The sequence below is a fragment of the Candoia aspera genome, chromosome 1 (assembly GCF_035149785.1).
Source record: "Candoia aspera isolate rCanAsp1 chromosome 1, rCanAsp1.hap2, whole genome shotgun sequence".
NCBI lineage: Eukaryota > Metazoa > Chordata > Lepidosauria > Squamata > Boidae > Candoia > Candoia aspera.
Genome location: NC_086153.1, coordinates 230,495,742 through 230,517,267, shown reverse-complemented (window position 1 = coordinate 230,517,267; position 21,526 = coordinate 230,495,742). Strand labels below are relative to the sequence as shown.

General features: G+C 39.4%; 1 protein-coding gene across 1 annotated transcript; it reads left to right on the top strand.

Annotated features, from left to right (window-relative positions):
- The first annotated feature begins 16,155 nt into the window (after positions 1 to 16,155).
- Positions 16,156 to 17,094, top strand: LOC134503537 (olfactory receptor 5AP2-like). Its single transcript, XM_063312381.1, has one exon. It carries the CDS (start codon positions 16,156 to 16,158, stop codon positions 17,092 to 17,094), a length of 939 nt encoding a protein of 312 aa, XP_063168451.1.
- The last annotated feature ends 4,432 nt before the right edge of the window (positions 17,095 to 21,526 follow it).

Genomic DNA, 21,526 nt, shown 5'->3' with positions numbered 1-21,526 from the left:
TAGAGCCGCTACCACATCAGGGTGCATTAGACACCGGGAACACCCCGAATCAATCATGGCCCATACTTCTATAGTCTTGGACTCGGAGCCCAACTGCAACTTCACCGTGAGAATGCGGTAACTGCCACTCACCGATGGAGGCTCGCGCCCTTCTTCCACCACCTGCCCTGCGGCGCCCTTTAAAGCAGGTGGCTGGCGTTTCCTGCCGGTTGCAGGATTTCGGGCTCACCCTCCTCCTCGTAGAACATCGCATCGTCTCCCACGGTTTCAGCCACCGCGGCTTTTTGCTTCCTCGGCAGGGCAGGGGACTTTGTCGGCGGCTTGCCGGGCCGTTCCTCTCCCTTTGCCTTCGGGCACACCGCCACTCGATGCCCCTCCTTACCACATCTCAGACACAGGCCTTTCGCATACCGCTTCTCTCGCTCCTCATCCCAGGGTCGTTGTCCTGTTCTCCCCCCGGTGCTCGATGGGCGGCTGGGCTTCACCTCCCGCCCCGATTTGGTGGTCTTTCGATGGGCGAAGATCTCATGGGCATGCTCAGCCCTCCCTGCCAGTTGGATCCATTCGTAAAGTGTATATGGGTCGTCCCTCCCCAAGGACCAGCGCAGCACCTCGGTATTCAGGCCATCCTTGAATAGCTCGATGATGGTGGCTTGGGACCAGTCATCCACCTTCCCAGCCAGCGCTTTAAACTCCAGTGCATAATCAGCCACGGATCTTGACCCCTGCTTAAGTTCCTTCAGAGCTCTCTTTGCCCTCTCTTTCGCCAAGGGATCCTCAAAGTGTTGTCTCAATGCCCAGAGGAACTCATCGAATTTCTCTAATTCAGGCGCTTCCGACTGGCACATCTGGACATACCAGTCTGCCGCCCTCCCCTTCAGCTTAGTGGCAATGGTGAGGATTTTTGCCTTTTCCGATTGAAAAAGCGCCCCCCATTCCACCATGTAGGCTTTAGCATTCGTCAGGAAAAATGAGAGTTTGGTTGGATCCCCATCAAACTTTACAGGGAAGTCTCTCATCCCGCCCACCGCCGGGCTGCGCCCCGCCACCGGGGCTGCGGAGGTTGGCACCTCCCGGGCTCGCGGCGGCGCGGGGCTCGGGGACGGCCGCGCCGGCGATGCTGTGATTTCCATCGGGACCGACGGGTCCCCCTCACGTCTCCGCGCCGGCCGCCGTTGCTCCGGAGACCGCCCTTGGGACGAAGGGGTTGAATGCCGCTGGCTCGATCCTTCCCGGTTGTCTCTCCACGAGGTCACATCTAGGCTCAGCTGCTTCAGTATAGTTTCCAACGAGTCTATTTTTGACTCCAGTACTCAGATCCGATCCGGGGTGGGGGAGCCCTCCGTTGGCTGCACCTGCACCACGGTGGGTGATAATGGGTATCTCTGCCTCCAGGATGGGCCCCCTGCCACTGTTACATCCCCCTGGGTCTCATCCCAGGTGACCATCTCGCCCGGAGAATTTATGGTCGTCTCCGGGGCGGTTTTCAGACCCTCGGCTTCACCCTCCGACTCGGAGCTCGCCTCTTCTAGGATGGCTGACAGCTCTCCCCCCTGGGACGGCCGGTCGGGTCGCCTCACGGTCGAGTCCGGCTCTCCTTCTTCCCTCATCACGATGTCTGGTTCGGTCATCGCTGGCACTCTCCCTCACAGGGCTAGACAACTTGTCTTTTCCTGGACAGGGGCTAGCGGAGTTGGGATCTTAGATTCTCAGCTTTATGTAATGATTGCTCTAGCCCAAATACTCAGACTCACAAGAGGCTGCTGTGTAAAGTCTGATTTATTAGGGAACTAAAGGCAAATACAGAGAAAGCTGAGAATGAGCAAAAGCGCGCCAAATACAAACTTAAAACTCCTCCAGTGCACACGTATCCCGCCCCGTTACATCAGCCCCGCCCGGTCCAGGTGCTAGCCAACGTCAGACGTGCTAGCCTGGGAAAGGAACCTTGAACATAACAGATAATAGACAAACATTCCAAAGCAAAGCCAAAAGATAAGCAGTACCATCCTCCCATGAGAGATGAAACACGGAACCCATTAATGACATGAGAAACGTTACGATGGCTAAAAGGCATTGAAACGGCGAGCATGACAGCATTTTTAATTGTACTGGTCTATGACTGTAATAAAGAATGAATGAATGAATGAATGAATGATATTAGTAGAAAGTAAGAAGTCCATTAAGATATCACCCAATATGTCATTCTCCTTAAGGTTAAAATAATTACTCCTTACTTACCTAGGAATAGTATTTACAACTCTTCCTAGAAATCAGTTTAATATTTTTCTATTCTCACTTAAAGTGTGAAATGGAATTAAAGTAAGAACTGTTTCCCTTCTTCATCCATTTTTCTCCATCCAACTTTTTAGCTGAAAACGCTGCCACTGTTTCAGGATAGGCTGATCCAGCAGCTTAGAAAAGCCAGATAAGCCAGTTTCATTTCTACAATAGTTGGATTCCTTGCCATTTCTCTCACAGAGCAATTGGGGGCTGTCTGAAGTTGCTGTCTCTCACCCAGGAAATAGTTCTGCAGGTTGCAGGGGAGGTGAGAGGCAAGCTCAGAGGAAACAAATTCCATCTTGGACATCTGAGCTCTTTCACATACACTGGAGGAGGTGATCTAAAGGATTGCGTTATCAGTATTTTATTTTTGGCAATAAGTAGAAGACATCTCTTATGTAAAACAGTTCCGAGATGACATTGTTTTAGAGGTTGATTCTCACAATATTGGGATAAAAACATAACTACTCTGCCAAGTAAAAAACACTGGCATTCCACCAATCCGTAGCATGACAACGGTAGCACCAGTTGCGCATCATCCTTGAACAGGAAACAGCAGCAGGTGGTGGGTTTGGATAGCTGTGCCCCTCCTACAATTTCCTCCCCGTTGCCTACTTTACCCCAAGATTGAGGAGGGAGGCTGTAGCAACAGTGCAGAAGATACCGCAGACGGGGGTTTCCGGTGAAGGAGTATGGTGGCTGGTCGAGCCTTGTAACAGCTCAGAAAAATTAATATCTACATGCGGAGGTTGAGAGTTCTGCGGAGTCGGAGAGAGACCTTGTAGGCAGCGCTAGAAAAGGAGCGCTGCCGGCGAAAGACTCCAGCGGCTTCGGAGCGGCAGGCGAAAGCTTTGCTTTCTGTTTCAATGCTTCACTTTTGCCGCAACAACAAAGCAGCCAGGAAGCCAAAGCACATCTGTAGAACCCGCGTGAGTAGCCTAACTATCTAGGCAATTCTGCAGCTCCCTTCATCTCTAGTAAAAGAAACAACTTTTGACTACAAAAGTGAAAAAGAAGAAACTTTCTAAGGGGAGGGAAAAAGAAAAAAAAACTTTTCTATACTTTGGAGACAAAATTTTTTTACTGCCAGTCCTCACTTAAAAGGAACTGAATGAATTAATTGATTTCTAATGCCATATTGGACTATATTGCAGATGTTTATAAGATTATTTTGAATTGTATGCTCTGTATGTTTGGATATAAATATTATACATTGCTTTATATAGATAAATATAACATTAGTGTAGTGATTAAGATAAGTAAATAAAGATGAACAAAATGAACACAAGGAGACAGAATAGGAGAGGCTCAGAAACCGGGGAAGGAGAATGGTTGAAAGCTACGTTTGAAGATTTTACGCAAAAAACAATTCAAAATATTACTCAAAATTTAACGCAACTATTAGAGGAGAAAATAGATGGCTTTGAAAAAAGGTTAGATCATAAGTTAGAGACAATGGACAAAAGAATAAAAGCAGACATTCAAGAAGTAAGAGAAAGAGTGGAGAAATTAGAAGTAGAAAATGATATAGAATTAGACCGATTAACTGAGCTAGAGTTAAAAGAAAAAGAACATTGTGTTAGACGTAGAGGTGTACCTGAAAAAAAAGAGGCAGAAATAAGAGAAATAGTGGTTCAAATGCTTGCAAGTTTAATTGAATGGGAGGAAGAAAGGCTAGAAGAAGATATAGGAAAAATATTCAGAGTTAATTCGAAATATGCAAAAATTAACTGGAAACCAAGGGATATAATAATTGAATTTGTGAGGAAGAAGACCAAAGAATTGATAATACAGGCCTCCTGGGGGAAAAAACATTAATATCGAAGGAGGAGATTATGATACTGAAAGACATACCACTGAGAATATTAAAAAAAAATATTTCTTTCTCACTGAAGTCCTTAAACAAAATAAAATCCCCTTTAGGTGGGAAGTATTGGAAGGAGTGAATGTCACATTCCAACAACAAAGATATAAATTGAATACTATTTTTAAGGCTCAAGAATTTCTCAGAAAATATAAGAAAGATTTAGAACCAGAAACAGATAGAAGGGAAAGGCCAGAAAGTAAAGCAAGTAAAGTGAAACGTTTAAATATAGAGGAACAAAGTGCAGAGGAACTAGCTTCAAGTTCTAAAGAATTTGCAATACTCCTCTCCAATGAGTGAATTAAAATGCCTTTCCTGGAATATAAATGGAGCCAATAACCCAGCTAAAAGGAAAAAAGTCTTTCACTATTTATACAAATTAAAACAAGATATAATATGTCTTCAAGAAACTCATATTGTGAAAAAAGATAGTAAACATCTGGTAAATAACAAATTAGAAAATGAATTTATAGCAGCAAATGAAAATAAATAAATAAATGGAATTGCAATATATGTAAAGCCCCATCTAAACCCTAAATTAATAAGTGTTGATAAAAATGGGAGATATTTAATAATAGAATTAGAACTACAAAACTCTAAAGCAATATTGGTTGAAGTATATGCCCCTAATGATCATCAGAATAAATTCTATCAAAATGTATTAAATGAACTTTCTGAATTATCTTATAACAATTGGATTATGATGGGAGATTGGAACGGAGTTACCTTACCAATTATTGACAGAAGATCTGAACAACAAATAAAAAAAAATCAAGGAAAATTGCCCCAATCTTTTTTTGATATGTCAGAAAATTGGGCTGTTGTAGGTGCCTGGAGATATAAAAATGGTATGGCTAGAGATTATACATTTTATTCAGACAGATTCAAATCGTTCTCCAGGATCGATATGATATGGGTATCTAAAAGTTTGGCAAATAAAATTTTAAATGTATCAATTCTCCCCCGATCCTTCTCAGACCATAATGCAGTTCAATTGGCTATAAAACTCCACCCAAAAAGTTATAGGTGGAGATTAAATGAAACTTTGTTGAGAAATAAAGAACTTGTAGAAGATTGCCAAAAGAAATTAAAAGAATTCTTTGAATGGAATTTAAATAACGAAGTGAGTATTGGGACAGTATGGGATACTAGCAAGGCATATATGAGAGGATATTTTATGTATTTAAATAGTTGCTTAAAGAGGAAAACACAACAAAAAATTCAAACAGTTCTTGATCAAATTAAGATAAAAGAAAAAAATCTTCAAATAAGACCATCAGATGAAGGTATAAACCATCAAATACGAATTTTACAGCAGCAATTAAAAATACTGACAACAGATGAAATTGAAAGAAAATTGAGATATATTAAACAAAGAAATTTTGAATATGCTAATAAAGCTGGAAAATGGCTAGCATACAAATTAAGAAAATAAAATAAAAAAAATTATTACTAAAATTTGAGAAAATGGGAAAGAATTAGTTGACAATGAAAAAATTAAAAAGGCATTTCATAATTTCTTTACAAATTTATATAAGAAACAAGAAATTTCAATTGATAAAATTGAGAACTATTTATTAAAACAAAATTTAAAGAAATTAACTAAAGGACAAAAAGCATTAATTAATAATCCCACTACAACCCAGGAAATTTTAGAGGCAATTAGAAAATTGAAAATAGGCAAAGTTCCAGGTCCAGACGGATTTTCAGCAGGTTATTATAAATATTTTCAAGATCAAATTTTGTTACCACTTAAAGATTTAATGAATGCGATTCTGTTAGGAAATCCAATCCCAAAATCTTGGTCAGAGGCAAATATCATACTAATCCCAAAAGAAAAACAAGACCCGTCACTATGCAAAAATTATAGACCTATGTCGTTATTAAACAATGACTATAAAATATTTACTTTAATTTTAACTGAAAGATTAAAAACAATACTTCAAGAAACAATTAATTATGACCAAAATGGTTTTTTACCCCAAAGATACATAAAAAACAATATAAGGACGGTTTTAAATATAATAGAGTATGCTCAATTTCATAATGAAAAACAGATTATGTTGTTATTTTTAGATGCTGAAAAAGCTTTTGACAACCTAAATTGGAATTTTATGTTTAAGACTTTAGAAATGATGGATTTTGGTGATATAGTTATAAAAGCAATAAAAGCAATTTATACATTTCAAAAAGCCAGAATTGTGATCAATGAAGAGATAACACAAGAATGTCAAATAGAAAAAGGAACAAGGCAAGGCTGTCTGCTATCTCCTTTATTATTTATATTGGTATTGGAGGTTCTAACAGAAGCTATCAGAAAGGATCATCGAATTGAAGGGATAAAGATTAAACAAGAAACATATAAATTAAGAGCCTTTGAGGATGATTTAGTTATTACATTACAAAACCCGTTAATATCAATTGATTACTTATTAAAGACACTACAAGAATATGGAGAATTAGCTGGTTTTAAAATAAATAATCAAAAAATGAAGATGATAAATTTAAATATCCCACAAAATAATCAGAATGTATTAGAAATTAAATCAGGATTTAATAGTGTCAAAAAAGTTAGATATCTAGGGATAGAGATTTCAGCCAATACTAGTGATTTATTCCAAAATAATTATGTTAAAATATGGAAGGAAACTAAACAAGATTTATTGAGGTGGGAAAAATTAAATTTATCACTTATGGGACGAATCTCTGCAATTAAGATGAATATTCTGCCGAAGATGCCATTTTTATTTCAAACTATTCCAATATTTATAACCGATAAAAATTTTAAATTATGCCAAAAAGATCTTTTAAAATTTATTTGGCAAGGGAAAAGACCAAGAATTAAATTTAAATTACCTCAAGAAGATAAGGAAAGAGGAGGTTTGGGTCTTCCCGATTTCAGGCTATATTATGAGGCATGTGGTTTATTATGGTTAAAAGAATGGATCACCCTACAAGATCATAAATTACTAAATTTAGAAGGGCATGATTTAAAATTTGGATGGCACGGCTTCTTACGGTATAGCAAATTGAAAGTAAATACATCATTTAACAATCATTGTATTAGATCGTCTATTCTTAAAATTTGGGAAAATATAAATCTATTTTAACATCGACAATACCACTATGGATTCCCCACAAGAAGCTTTTGTAAGGGGAGAAACAATAGGAAACCATAAGTGGTTAAAATATTTGGATTTAATAAAATTTGAAGGGACCAAATTTACAATGAAAACAAGAGAAGAACTGGAAAATGAAGGATATTTATGTCAATGGTTTACATATATTCAATTAAAAGAACAATTTAAAATAGATGTCAAAAGTTACAAATTTACAAAAAAACTATCTTGGTGGGATGCACAAATCTATGCTAATAATGACCACATGATCTCTAAAATATATAAAATGTTATTACAAATGAGAATACTAAATGTACAAATTTAGCAATTTATGAATAAATGGGAGAAAAATTTTGGATACAGTATTGAATACGATGTTTGGGAAAGAATGTGAACTGAGGGATTAAAATTTACATTAAATTATAATTTAAAAGAAAAGTTTTATGAAATGATGTACATGTGGTATACTACCCCTGAAAAATTATTGAAAATGTTTCGAAATACGTCAAATGTTTGTTGGAAATGTAAAAAAGAAATTGGAACTTTATACCATATGTGGTGGACCTGTAAAAAAGCGAAATTTTTTTGGTTATCTATACATAATATAATTTGTAAAATGTTGGCAGTTAAGATTGATAAATTACCGGAACTCTATTTATTGGGCTTTATGAACAAAGATTTGGAAAAAAACTATGGAAAACTTCTACTGTATTTGATTACTTTGGCCCGAATTCTCTATGCTGCAAAGTGGAAAGAAGAATTAATCCCATCTGTGGAAGAATGGATACTTAAATCCCTAAACTTGGCACAAATGGCAAAACTAACGGACCAACTAAACGATAAAACTATGGAAGATTTTCAAAAGGACTGGACACCTTTTTTCAAATATGTGGAATGGACTCAAAAAGTTAATATGAATATATAGTATATAAATAGCAAATTACTTTAATTGTTTAATTTCTTATTAGAATTAATGAAGGCAATTTAGAGAATTAAGGAAAAAAATAACACATTAGGATACTAAGCTGTACCGTCTAGAAAGTTGGAAACCCTAATCTTTCTATTTATTTATTTATTTTTCATTTTACCCCCCTTTTATTTTTATTTATTTATTTATTTATTTATTTATATTTCATTTATTTCTTTTTTTTCTTTCTCCTCTCCTCTTCTCTTTTTTTCTTTTTCTTCTCTCTTCTTTTCTTTTTTGTATTGCAAGATATTATTGTTTGTATGTAATTTTATGTTTATTTAAATTAATAAAAATTCTGAGATAAAAAAAAAAGAAGATACGGCAGACTACACAATGGTCAGACCAGCAGCAGCTGATCCTGCAGAAGGAATGTGGACGTGGCAGACATCTCAGAAGGGACCCTCCCTATTTTCTTGGACTGTAAAGGCGAGGGGGGAGAGATGTACTTTCAGACTTGGCAAGATTCTGTTGATGTAACCTTAGAATAAAGTTAGGGCTAGTATTTCCGGGTGTGCTTCTTGCCTGGAGTACCTCGCAAGGCTGACCTACAACTTCTATACATGAGCGGTGGAAAACAGTGAAGTCAGCAACTGGCTAAACTTGGGATTCTCCCTCAGGTTCTCTCTATATGATCTCAAAGACTCTGTGTTTATCAGTGAGTAATCAGATAGCCAGGGGCCCTCTGTTTTAAGGGCTGACCGGTCCTCTACTGAATCAAGTATTGCAAGACCCTGTCCTCCCTGCGACAGAATTTTAGTATGCTAGCGAATACCAGAAAATAATCAAAACTCACGAGTTCAGGACTGGACTATTGTGGAGCAGTCTGGAGCATTTGATTCCCACTTTCATCACCTGGAATACCCTGAATCGCTTCCGGTTCAAAGAATTGGAAGTAAACTCTGTGATCTGGAGAAGGTTCAGCATGGTCTGGAGAGACAATGGAATATCCCATTCCCTATCAATGAATTTTGCATATCCCTACAAAAGATAGCTTAAAAAAATCCCTTTTCATCCTTTTTGGTATAATACTATACTTTCTTGCTGGCCGAACTACATATCAGGTCAGGAGTAATTTTGAACAGGAAAGAAGAAGATACTTCTATTTTGCACCAAGGGAGCTAAAAATATTATAAACTGTGGAGTCCTTGGTGCTCTCTGAGCCTTGTTGTTTTCTTGCAGATGTTTCATTGCCAGACTAGGCAACATCTTCAGTGCAAAAGAGTGGGCCTTGCTCTCAGTTTATATACTCAGTGGCTTGCCCTGCTTGTGCTGGTAGGGGTGTTGTTCTCTCCTTGGGAGTTCTTTGATTAGGCTGTTGTTTGCTGCTTGGTTGATTGCCTGAGTTAATAGTTCCTTGATTAGGGTGTATTGTGCTGTTTGATGGTTCATCTGGTGTTAATCTTAGTGTTGATTTTTGCATATCTGGGTGTTGATTGCTGGCCAGGGAGTGTACTGGTCTTTCGGCTTTTCTATTGTCTCTTTTGAATGGGATGTAAATGTTGTTTACCTCTATGTGTCTGTTGATGGCTGCTTTGTCTGAGTGCCAGGCTTCCAGGAATTCTCTGATGTTTTTGGATTTGGCTTGGTTTAGGATTATTATAAACTGTATCTCTAAATTGTAACTTTGAACTTGGAATAGACCCCTAATTTCTGATCTTTCTTCCATGAATTCACTCATAAGTTTGTTCTGCCCCTTTTCAACATTGAGAAGCAAATAAAATAAAATTCTGCACAAAGATTTCCATTTCTTTTCTTTTGTTTTTGGATTTAAAACTTCATTACATTTTCAACATATAGGTAAAAATGAAAAAGCATTAATCAAAAAAACTACAAAAGAGGAAAAACAAACTAGAAAGGTGTGAAAATACAGAGAAAACTACTACAGAGTGACTTCCGACTTTCTATAGCAAAGACATATATAAATCAATTATCTTCTTCTGGATCTTGATGTTCAAGCAGCAGTCTTTCCCAGCTCTCTTTTTAAATCCAGATCTCTTTCTTCTTCAGATCTCCACAATTCAATTTTCCCCCCTTCTCTTTTTGACTCCAAGTCACTAATCCTCCTCTTCTTCTTTGGAGAAGCAGCTTTGTACTTAGGGTAATTGTCAACCGTATCAGCTTCTTCCACTTGTTGGCACAATTTAAATTCCAGATGTTCTGAAACATGATCCAGACCTTGAGTGACTTCAAGATAAAATTCTTTCCTCTAGTGACTCAAGAAGGTAAAGTCCATTAAGGCAGTTGTATTAAAAAGATCCTCTAGCTCAAGTTCCAGTGGGAGACTGGCACCTTGAGACGTGTCTCTGTGACCTCCGCAGTTGACCTGGCAACACGGACTTTTTTGGGCTTGGGCAGGATTTCCTAGATCCTCAAAGTGTTCTCTGGATTAAGGAGAACTCCAGGAATTACACCATTTGTCCTCTGGGTGGCTGGAAGCAGCCAGAATACCACAAAACAGTGTTTCACGATTGACTGGTAAGCTAGCATCTGGGAGGCAGAGATTGCCATCATTTCCTAAGCTGTCTTGAAGCCTTAAATGGACTCAAAAGCTGCCCACCTGATTTTTAAAACACCAATTTTTTTCTTTTTAAATTATTATTAAGGAGAGGCTCTTTGCAACCAAGAAATGCAGAATCTCTTCATGGTTTTCATTAGTTTTGAAAGCCATTAATTAGATAATTTGGCTTTTCTTCTCAATACACATTTTTCTCTCCTTTTTCTTTTTAAATCGAATTGTTGGATTTAAAGACTTTTGCCTGTTTACTGTTACTTTTTTCAAAGTTTGAAGGATTACAAAAGGATTATCCACTTCGTTGAATTTGCAGAGTTGAGCTTTGACCTACTCTATCTGTTTTCCTGTGGGTAATGGCTTTGTTTACCTTTATCTTTCCACCCCTGCTGATTACTTGTGCTTTGGACCATCCCTTTAGAAAGTTATTTGGAAAATAAGATCCCGGTCTCAAAGAAACCAATGAGGAGTAATGTCCCAAAGCCAAAAAGTGAAGGGAAGAAGATTCACCCCTGGAATGTTAATTTTGAAGAAGGAAAAGCTTTGAGTGTAAAAGGAACGGACATGGCTGCATTCTTGGTGTATCGAGATCAAACACAAGACTTAAGCCTCAAGGGATGGAAGGTCCTTGAAGATGAGTTGGACTTTACACGGCAGGTTGAGCTTTGCAAGGAGAACAGCTTGTGTGTAACATTGAGATCTATAAATGCCTTAGTTTACTCTGAAGTGGGTTAACTGTTTAATTGCATTTATTAGGATGGTCTTTCAAAGGTTTAGACAGATGTTTTCACTTTTGGGACAATAAATTTAACTTGGGTAAAAGCATATTAATAAGGTTATTGTTTAAATATAAAATGGTGGAGATATAATGTATAACATATATAAATGCTTTGGTTAGCCGTAAAATTGTAACGAAGAAGGTTAATATGTTTAACTATATAAATATTTTGGTTAGGAATAAAATTGTAATGAGGAAGGATAATATTTGATTATCTGTCTATTAAAGGGGGAATATTTTTATGTTATACAAATGTTTTATACACACACACACACTTCAAGGGAACATAGTGTTTTAGAGGAAATGTTATATTGAGAATGGAAATGTTTTATAGAAGTAATGCTTACTCCAGTCTGAATTAGAGTAAGGGATTGATACTGACTTATTTATAGCTTTGGTGTAGAGATTTGGAAGTTAGTATGCATGCAGTATGTAGTACGTAGTAGCCATTTTTGTATTTTCACACTTTTTAGTTCCTTTTCTCTCTTGCAGTATACTGTATTTCGCTTCTTGTAGTTTTTATGTATTTGTTGAAAAACTTAATAAAGCTTTAGTTGAAAAAACCCTCTAGCTCTTTATCTTTGGCAAGAACCAGTCAGCATGGTAAAAAACAAAAACAAAAACAAAGACTGTTCCCACAGGAAAGTAAAAAGAGGTAGGTTGAAATTCAACTCCACAGATTCATCGAAGTAGGAAAGCTCTTTTATAATCCACAAACCTTTGTTTATTTTAAAATATGGCAATAGAAAAACAAAGATCTTAATTCCCAGCATTACACTTTATACATATACATATACATAAAAGCCAAATTTCCAAATTAATAAATCCCCAAAATAATGAAAAACGTAATGAAAATCACCAGGAGATTCCGCATTTCTTTGTACAGCAGCTATAAAAAGCCTCTCTTAGGAAACAAATATACAAAAAAACTTGGTCTTTTGGAATGGGGTGGCTGGTTTTAGAGTCAGTTTTTGGCTTCAGCGCATCTTGGGAAAGGATGACAACCCTGCCTCCCCACTGATCACTCACCAGTCGAATGCAAAACCCCATTTTGCAATCTTCTGGTTGTGACCAGCTGCCTGGAGGACATGAAGGGATGATTCCTGGGGTTCTCCTTGATCCGGAGAACAGTTCTGGGCTCCAAGGAAGCCTCCCTGAGCTCCCCCCCACGCAAAAAAGCAAAAACAAAAACAAAAACACACTCTCAGGTCAGCCCATGGAGCTTGTGGGAAAACCTGTTCAATGCACCATTGTGCCCACTGGAAGTCCTCAAAGTTTTGAATTTCAATACAACCTACTTTATATAGCTGTTCAAAATGCAGGATTCTATGGATTTCTAGGAATACAGGTTGCCCAGGTTTGCTGTGCAATCTTAGTAGTTGTGGTTTCTAGCCTTTGGGAGATCAATACTGAGGTCTTGATCAGTTTGCTTTTTTTTGTGTGTGCAGATTTTCACCCATGTCTCAGTGAGGCTTCCTCAGGGCAATGGTTCAAAAATGAGGGTTGCCTTGCAGTGTGTCCAGTCTGAATAATAATTGAACTCCAGGTGGAGGTGGTGGTGGTGGTTAGTAAATGGAGGTTTCCTGGGTGGTATTGATTAAATGGTTTCTGGGAATGGTGTTGTCTCTAATCTGATTGGCCTACATTGTCTGTTTGTTAGTGATCATGCGCCTGTTGGACCCCGAGATGGTTGTAAGTTCAAGGACCGGTCGCAAAGCTACTTTTTCAGGGCAGTCGTTAACCGAGGACTACCTGTAGATAGTGAGGTTTGGGAATAGTAATTATATGTCTGTTATAATTCCACGATAATGGAAAAAGTTTACACCCAAGATGAGCTGGCCCTCTGAGTTACAGCTGCCATCTCCTTTGTCAGTCCAGGAGAAACCCCAAATTGCATGGTGGGTCAGTTTGAGGTAGTGTAATCCCCCCCAGAATTAAAGGTGGAAAGTCTCCAGATGCAGAGGGTCCCATAATCCACAGTCACTTGGCCTTATGAAGGTTATGTCTGACCCTCATTACTCCCACCGACAGCCTCTAGATACCAAGACAGAACTTTGACAACATCACTTGGAGGGCCTGGAGTTGAGAGGTAGAATTGAGTATCATTGGCATCCTGATGATATATTGCCCCAGGCCAATGCATGACCTTACCCAGTGGTCTCATGTAGATATCAGTCCGGAGTGGTAGAGAACTGAACCCTGAGGCACATCACAAAGTAAGGGCCTTGGGCAATCTCTCTCTCTCTTTCACTCCTCACCCCCAACACTGACTGAACTGGCCATGGAGGAAAGTAGAATAGCACTGCAACACTTGATATTGAACTCCCTCAGTGCCAAGAGGTTACAATGGTTGATGGTATTGAAGGCTGCCAAGAGATTAAGGAGGGCCAGGAAGGGTGCACTACCTCCATCTTGGTCCTACCACAAGTCATCAACTAACATGACCAGTATGGTTCTATACTGTGCCTAGGTGTGAGACCTGACTGAAAGGAATGCAGATAATCTGCTTGATCCAAGGCCCTTTGGAGCTGCTGGAAAATATCCAATACAGTTGGGTGCGATTATGACTTCCTGAAGAGGGTACTGACCACTGTCTCCCTAAGTGCTGGTGAGGCCAGTCCCTCTTTCAAGGAGGAATTCACCCCTGCTTGGACCCAGCCACTTGCCACCTCCTGGGAGGCCTTCACCAGCCAGGAGGGGCATGGGACTAAAATACAGGTGGACACATCTGGAGCACTAAAGATGCTATTCAGTTCCTCAGGGCCAAAAGGATCAAACTCTATCCAGATAATCACATAAGACTGTGCCTCAACCAACTCCACCAGACCTGCCCGACCACAGTTCAACTCTGACTGAAATCATGCCAACAAGATCGTACTGTCTTTAATAGTCCTGAAAATCACTGCTTGACAACTTTACATCACTTCTTTATATATCCTCTGAACAAGTCTGAACAATGTTTTGTTGATATTTTCTTCTGTTTAAATAGTATTACTACTAATAAAAAATAACATGAAGAATCTTATTTTTGAAAGGCTCTCTGTCTCCATATGAAGAACTTCATTGTGTGGAAAAAGGACTATTAATAAATAAAGAAGAGGAAATAATATGATCTCTACTGAATACTACATTTTCCGTTGGTAAATATTTCCAACAATTCTGATTCGGTTTACTGAATCTTGACTGTATACTTAACGCAAATCAGTGCATGGAGCAATCTGAAGCACTTCAGGGAGAAGTTCCCCAAGCCCATGATTTTCTCAGTAGAGTTCTCTTCTCCATTATTCCAGAGAGAGTTGAAGGAAACGTTATTGTCTGCAGAAAGGTAGAAAGCTGTTGAGTTGCTGAAGACTGGAGGAAAATATCTGGATTTCTTCAGAGCAGCAAAAGGATGTTGGCATAAGCTTCAAAGACCTGCAATCAGAAGCTTGAAAAATTACCAATACTTTAAAATGTAATGGATGCTATTGAGCTGGAAGGAAACAAGTGAGTTTGCTAATCGTACGATTGTTGTCTTTTGTTGCTTGCGAGAGTATGCTTTAGGAGTTCAAGGGCTGACAGGTTATTGTTACTTCAAAGACACTGGATGTTCAGAGAAGGGCCAGATCAAGCCTGCATGGTAAGCATACAAAATGATGCACAGGGCCCATTTATTTTTTAAATATGGTGTTTTACATAAATCAGATTGCATCAGAAACAACAGGGGCTACTTGGGAATCTAAGAAGACCTCAAGATTTGAACCTTGTTGGTTTTTTTTAAAAAAAACCTTTGATAGATCAGGAAATTTAAAAGATCAGTGAGGAATAAATATATTTTGAGATATATAGGTATTTTGAGATGAAACAAGACAAGTGTTATATTCAAGCCAACACATACTAATACAATATGAGAATCAGTGTGGCTTTTGCTATTCAGAATTCATTGGATCATCTCTAGAAATGAGGAGCCCTTCTAGTCCAAAGATCAGATTCTACAAGTCATAGAGCATGGAGATCCAGCATGCACAAACAGAGCAATATACACAGTTGAAAGGGATAAGAGCCTCCCTTCAGTTAGTTTGGCTTGCTAATTCTTTACTGCAGCTGGTCCAGCCATCCTGTGAAAGGAAAGTAAGTACAAATGGTATTTGCTCTGATACTTGTTTGATCTCTTTCCAGGTTTAAAGGAGAGTTGCTCTGCTTGAAGATTTCAGTTGCACTCTTATGGTTATCAATTGTCTTTAATAATCCAGTGGAGAAATTTATTCATGGACTGGAACTATTTTAATCACAACTTGTAGGTTATACCCAACGTGTCCTTCTACACAGATGGTTACCTTGGCATGGTTCTTGTCCAGATGCCTGGTGAACGTCATAAAATACATAACCCCAGCTATTTCACTGCATAGCACCGAATTCTATAAGTATGACAACCTAGTTGTAATTTGGAAGAAAACATTATTTATACAGACTGAATGTTGCTCACTGTAAACTGACTATTATTCTACTAGTTGAGCTCTTTCTCAGAAACCTTCCAATTTCCCTTTCCTTGGCTAGAAGGTTAAAAATTGACTCTGATCTTGGGCTACATTATAAATATTTGAGAAGCAAAGGAAAATTGACTGAAGTGTTGTTCAACAGTGGTATTGTGACTACATGGGAAACAGCACACAGGTGACAGAATTCATACTCACTGGGTTGACTGTTAACCCACAAGTGCAGCTGATCCTCTTTGGGACATTTTTTGCTGTTTATGCCATCACCCTGGTGGGAAACGTAAGCATGATTATCTTAATCAGGATCAGTCCGCAACTCCACACACCAATGTACTTCTTCCTCACCAGCTTATCTTTTTTGGACATTTGTTACTCATCATCTGTCACCCCAAAGTTCCTTTCCAATATTTTGAAAGAGAAGAAGATTATTTCCTATGGGGGTTGTTTTACACAGATGTACTTTTATGCTCTCTTTGCCACCACAGAGTGCTACCTCCTAGCTGTGATGGCCTATGACCGCTACGTGGCAATCTGCAATCCTCTACTCTACTTGGTCACCATGTCCCAGAGAAAGTCTGCTCAGCTGATAGCAATTTCCTACACTGCTGGGATCATTAATGCTTTGGTGCACACAATGGCTGCATCTAGACTGTCCTTCTGTGGCCCAAACATCATTAAGAATTTTTATTGTGAGGTTCCTCCCCTTTTAGCTCTTTCCTGCTCAGATGTTAGTCTTAATGATCTGCTGTTATTTGTATTTGTTGGCTTCAATATAATAGCAACAAGCCTGACTGTTCTCACTTCCTACACTTATATCCTGGTCACCATTTTAAGGATCCACTCTGCCAAGAGACGTAGGAAAGCCTTCTCCACTTGTGCATCTCACCTCATGGTCGTCACCATTTTCTATGGATGTAGTAGTTCTATATATGCACGACCAAGCTCTAGGCAGAATTATCACCTAGACCAAATGGCTTCTGTGTTCTATGTAGTGGTGACCCCCATGCTCAATCCATTAATCTACAGCATGAGGAACCAGGAGGTAAGGGGTGCTTTCAGAAATGTCCTAGCAAGAACATTTCATGTTCAACATATATGATTATACTTTTTTAGAGCCATTGCTCTTTACCAAAATTCAGCTTTAGACAAAAGCTGTTCTAGTAGCAAATGGGTTATATCACTGAGTTTCATTAAATTAAAAAAAAATTATGGTGTATAAAGTTCTTAGAGCTCTGGTACTAACTATCCATTTACTTTTCAGTTCAAAAAATGAAATTTGAAATCTCAAGAAGAGTTATGCCATTTCTCAGATAGCTATCATGCCCTATTGATTGCCGTCAATTAGGAAGCAAAGGCTCTGCTCTTAAATTGCTTACAAACCAAAGGGCAGAGCAGAGAAGGAGGAAGAAGAACAGAGAGAACCAGTTCTTCAGAGTTAAAAGATAGCCAGCCTTCATATCTGGCTGAATCCAGGCTGATCTTTCCTTATTAGCTTCCTTAGCTGGACAGCAGTTATTCAGCATGCCAGACATGCCTATTCTCTGTTATGTGCATGTGGATTTCCAATCTGAATAGATTCCAGTGAGAAATATTTATATAAATCTGTATTTTTAAGCAATATGTACAAGTTAATTAAATTTTTCTCTTTACTACTTCTTTTCCATCGTGTGTCCATATGTTTATTCCTTCAAGTTTAGGTAGCAGAGATGGGTTATTCCCTTTATGGTTCCATAAAGTTCCAAATTATAGGTGTCCTATTTTTTATTAGTATCACTTGCCAAACTCTGTAACAATCGATTCAGAGAATCTGATGTGTCACCCAGGAAACTCTATAGCTTGCCACACTAAAATATGACAGTTCCACTGATTCCAGAAAGCTGTCTGAAAAACAGCCATCTGGTATCCACCTTTTTTTCCTTGTCTCAATAAATTATATTAAGCCAATATTAAGTCATATAGCATTGATTTAATAAAGTACAAGATTCAGGTAAAGTCTTCCACTGGTCAAACTCAACTACTGGTGACTTCATGGATCCATGTGTGATACAGAAATTGCCTGCCCTTGTCGTTTTCTGAGATGCTTTTCACCTTCCTAGTCTAATTTCTATTTGAGATTCCCTAGTAGTCCCCCATGCAGATTTCATTATCTTTTATATTAGTGGAAAGTAAGAGGTCCGATAAGATATCACGCAATATCTCATTCTCCTTAAGGTTAAAATAATTACTCCTTACTTACCTAGGAATAGTATTTACAAATATTTCTAGCAAGCAATTGATTACTCTTCTCCTCTCACTTAAAGTTCGAAATGGAATTAAAGTAAGAACTGTTTCCCTTCTTCATCCATTTTTCTCCATCCAACTTTTTAGCTGAAAATGCTGCCACGGTTCCAGGATAGGCTGATCCAGCAGCTTAAAAAAGCCAGATAAGCCAGTTTCATTTCTACAATAGTTGGATTCCTTGCCATTTCTCTCACAGAGCAATTGGGGGCTGTCTGAAGTTGCTGTCTCTCACCCAGGAAATAGTTCTGCAGGTTGCAGGGGAGGTGAGAGGCAAGCTCAGAGGAAACAAATTCCATCTTGGACATCTGAGCTCTTTCACATACACTGGAGGAGGTGATCTAAAGGATTGCGTTATCAGCATTTTATTTTTGGCAATAAGTAGAAGACATCTCTTATGTAAAACAGTTCCGAGATGACATTGTTTTAGTGGTTGATTCTCACAATATTGGAATAAAAACATAACTACTCTGCCAAGTAAAAAACACTGACATTCCACCGATCCGTAGCATGACAACGGTAGCACCAGTTGCGCATCATCCTTGAACAGGAAACAGCAGCAGGTGGTGGGTTTGGATAGCTGTGCCCCTCCTCCAATTTCCTCCCCGTTGCCTACTTTACCCCAAGATTGAGGAGGGAGGCTGTAGCAACAGTGCAGAAGATACAGCAGACTACACAATGGTCAGACCAGCAGCAGCTGAGCCTGCAGGAGGAATGTGGACGTGGCAGACATCACAGGAGGGACCCTCCGTAGTTTCTTCGACTGTAAAGCTGAGGGGGGAGAGATGTACTTTCAGACTTGGCAAGATTCTGTTGATGTAACCTTAGAATAAAGTTAGGGCTAGTATTCCCGGGTGTGCTTCTTGCCTGGAGTACCTCGCAAGGCTGACCTACAACTTCTATACATGAGCGGTGGAAAACAGTGAAGTCAGCAATTGACTAAACTTGGGATTCTCCCTCAGGTTCTCTCTATATGATCTCAAAGACTCTGTGTTTATCAGTGAGTAATCAGATAGCCAGGGCCCCTCTGTTTTGAGGGCTGACCGGTCCTCTACTGAATCAAGTATTTCAAGACCCTGTCCTCCCTGCGACAGATTTTTTTTGGGGGGGGGGATTTAAATTTTATTAAATTTTCAACATATAGGTAAAAATTAAAAAGCATTAATAAAAAAACTTACAAAAGAAGAAAAAGAAACTAGAAAGGTGTAAAAATACAGTGAAAACTACTACAGAGTGACTTCCGACTTTCTACAGCAAAGATATACGTAAATCAATATCAATCCCTTTTTAAACTATGATAAACATTATTTCTATAGAGCCTTTCAATTCTCAATACAGCATTCTCCTCTAAAACAAATTTTCCTTCCCACTTAAAGAACATAGAAAATCCCCTTCAAACATGTTTTTTCACCCAATAAGCAAACAGTTAAATATTATCTTTCTTCAGTATAATTGTATTCCTCTTTGCCAACTAAACTAACAAAAAATAACCTGCATACATCTCATTACTATTATATATACTGTGTAAAAAGGTAATTTTGTTAATATCCTTTTACCAAAGATGAGAGTGTTATACAAAAAACAGAAGCATCTATTTAAACCCTTAAAGAGCCATCCTGATAAACATATTTGAGCAATTATCCCACTTCAAAATAAAGCAATGTATTTATATATCTCATCATTATACACTGTCCTAACAGTCAGGAAACACGCTGAGATGAGGATTAGGTCTCTATGTTTATTGCTGCTAATTAGACAGAAAATCCTAACAAACTGAAGAAGCATGGGAAAAACCCAGACAGATAAACCCCAAAAGCTAAGGCGGGTCTGATCTGTGTGTCTTTGAATGGCTGCTTAATTCCTCAGTACTACGCATGCGTTTTCCCCCCTGGATAGGGGCCCCCTCCTGCTCGCCATCAGTACTCACGACATCACCCACCCCTCCAGATTCACATTCCATTTCAGTCCCCTCCCTTCCCGAAGATGGATAAGAGGCCATCTCCCCTGCCAAGCTCCCATGGGAACTAGGCAATGATGGAAAGTCTTCAAAGGAAAACTCCTCCAAGGATGAAGCAGTGCTGCTCTCCAGGTCTGATTATGCTTCCGGCCCAGGTGGCTGTGTCTGGAAAATAGCTAGATGATTAGAAGAGTCGTCCCCCCTCCCCCCTGGGAAATGCTCCGGCCTTTATGAAGTTCGTATTCCTCCTCCCCCTCCACAATTACTGGAGGTGGGGGAGGGCAGTTGCAATTGTAAGGCACTTGGGGGAGGGTCCTTGGCTAGCAAGTCTCTGTGAAAGACTGGGTGGATTTTCATGGATGCTGGCAGCTTTAAGCGATAAGCCACTGGATTTATCTGCTGTACCACAATGAAAGGGCCCACAAACTTAAAGTCCAACTTCTTGGGGGGTCTAGTAGAGGTCAAAAACTTGGTAGGGAGCCACACTTTGTCTCCTACTGCAATTGCTGGCCCCTCTTGTCCGTGAGCATCTGCAGCTCTCTTGTAAGCACTCTTTGCCCTGTTCAGCTGCTCCTTTAACAACTCCTATGCAGCTTGTTGCTCTTTAAGAAAATCAGCCGCAGCTGGAACAGCTCCCTGCTGGGAGGAGGTGGGCAACACCCGAGGCTTGGAAAGGAGACATCTTGGTAGAGGATTGCACAGAGTTGTTATATGTAAATTCTGCCATGGGGAGCAGGGCTGGCCAATTGTCTTGCTGATAAGTGGTGTAACACCTGAGATACTGCTGTAACCATTGGTTAATTTTCTCAGCTTGCCCATTACTAGCCAGATGGTGTGATGATGAGAGGTGGATCTGGACCCCTAATGACTGGAAAAGGGCCCTCCAGAACCTGGAAGTGAACTGAGGGCCTCTGTCACTCACCAAGTGATTTACCATGCCTCTATACCTAAAAACATGGTCCATGAACAACTGCACTGTGGCTTGCGCAGATGGGAGGCCCTTGCAAGGAATAAAATGTGCCCTTTTAGTGAAAAGGTCCACCACCACTAGTATGGAAGTCAGCCCCTGGATCAGGGGTAAATCAGTGATGAAATCCATGGAGATTGTATCCCAAGGCTGGTTGGTGGTGGGTAGGGGTTGCAAGAGTCCTGTGGGCCTCCCTGGGAGAGGCTTGTCTTGTCTACAGGTATGACAAGAAGCCACGTAACCCTTTATGTCTGCAGTCATCTTAGGCCACCAGTAGTCTCTCAGAGCTCTATGGAGAGTTTTGAAAACACCTCCGTGGCCTGCCATTTG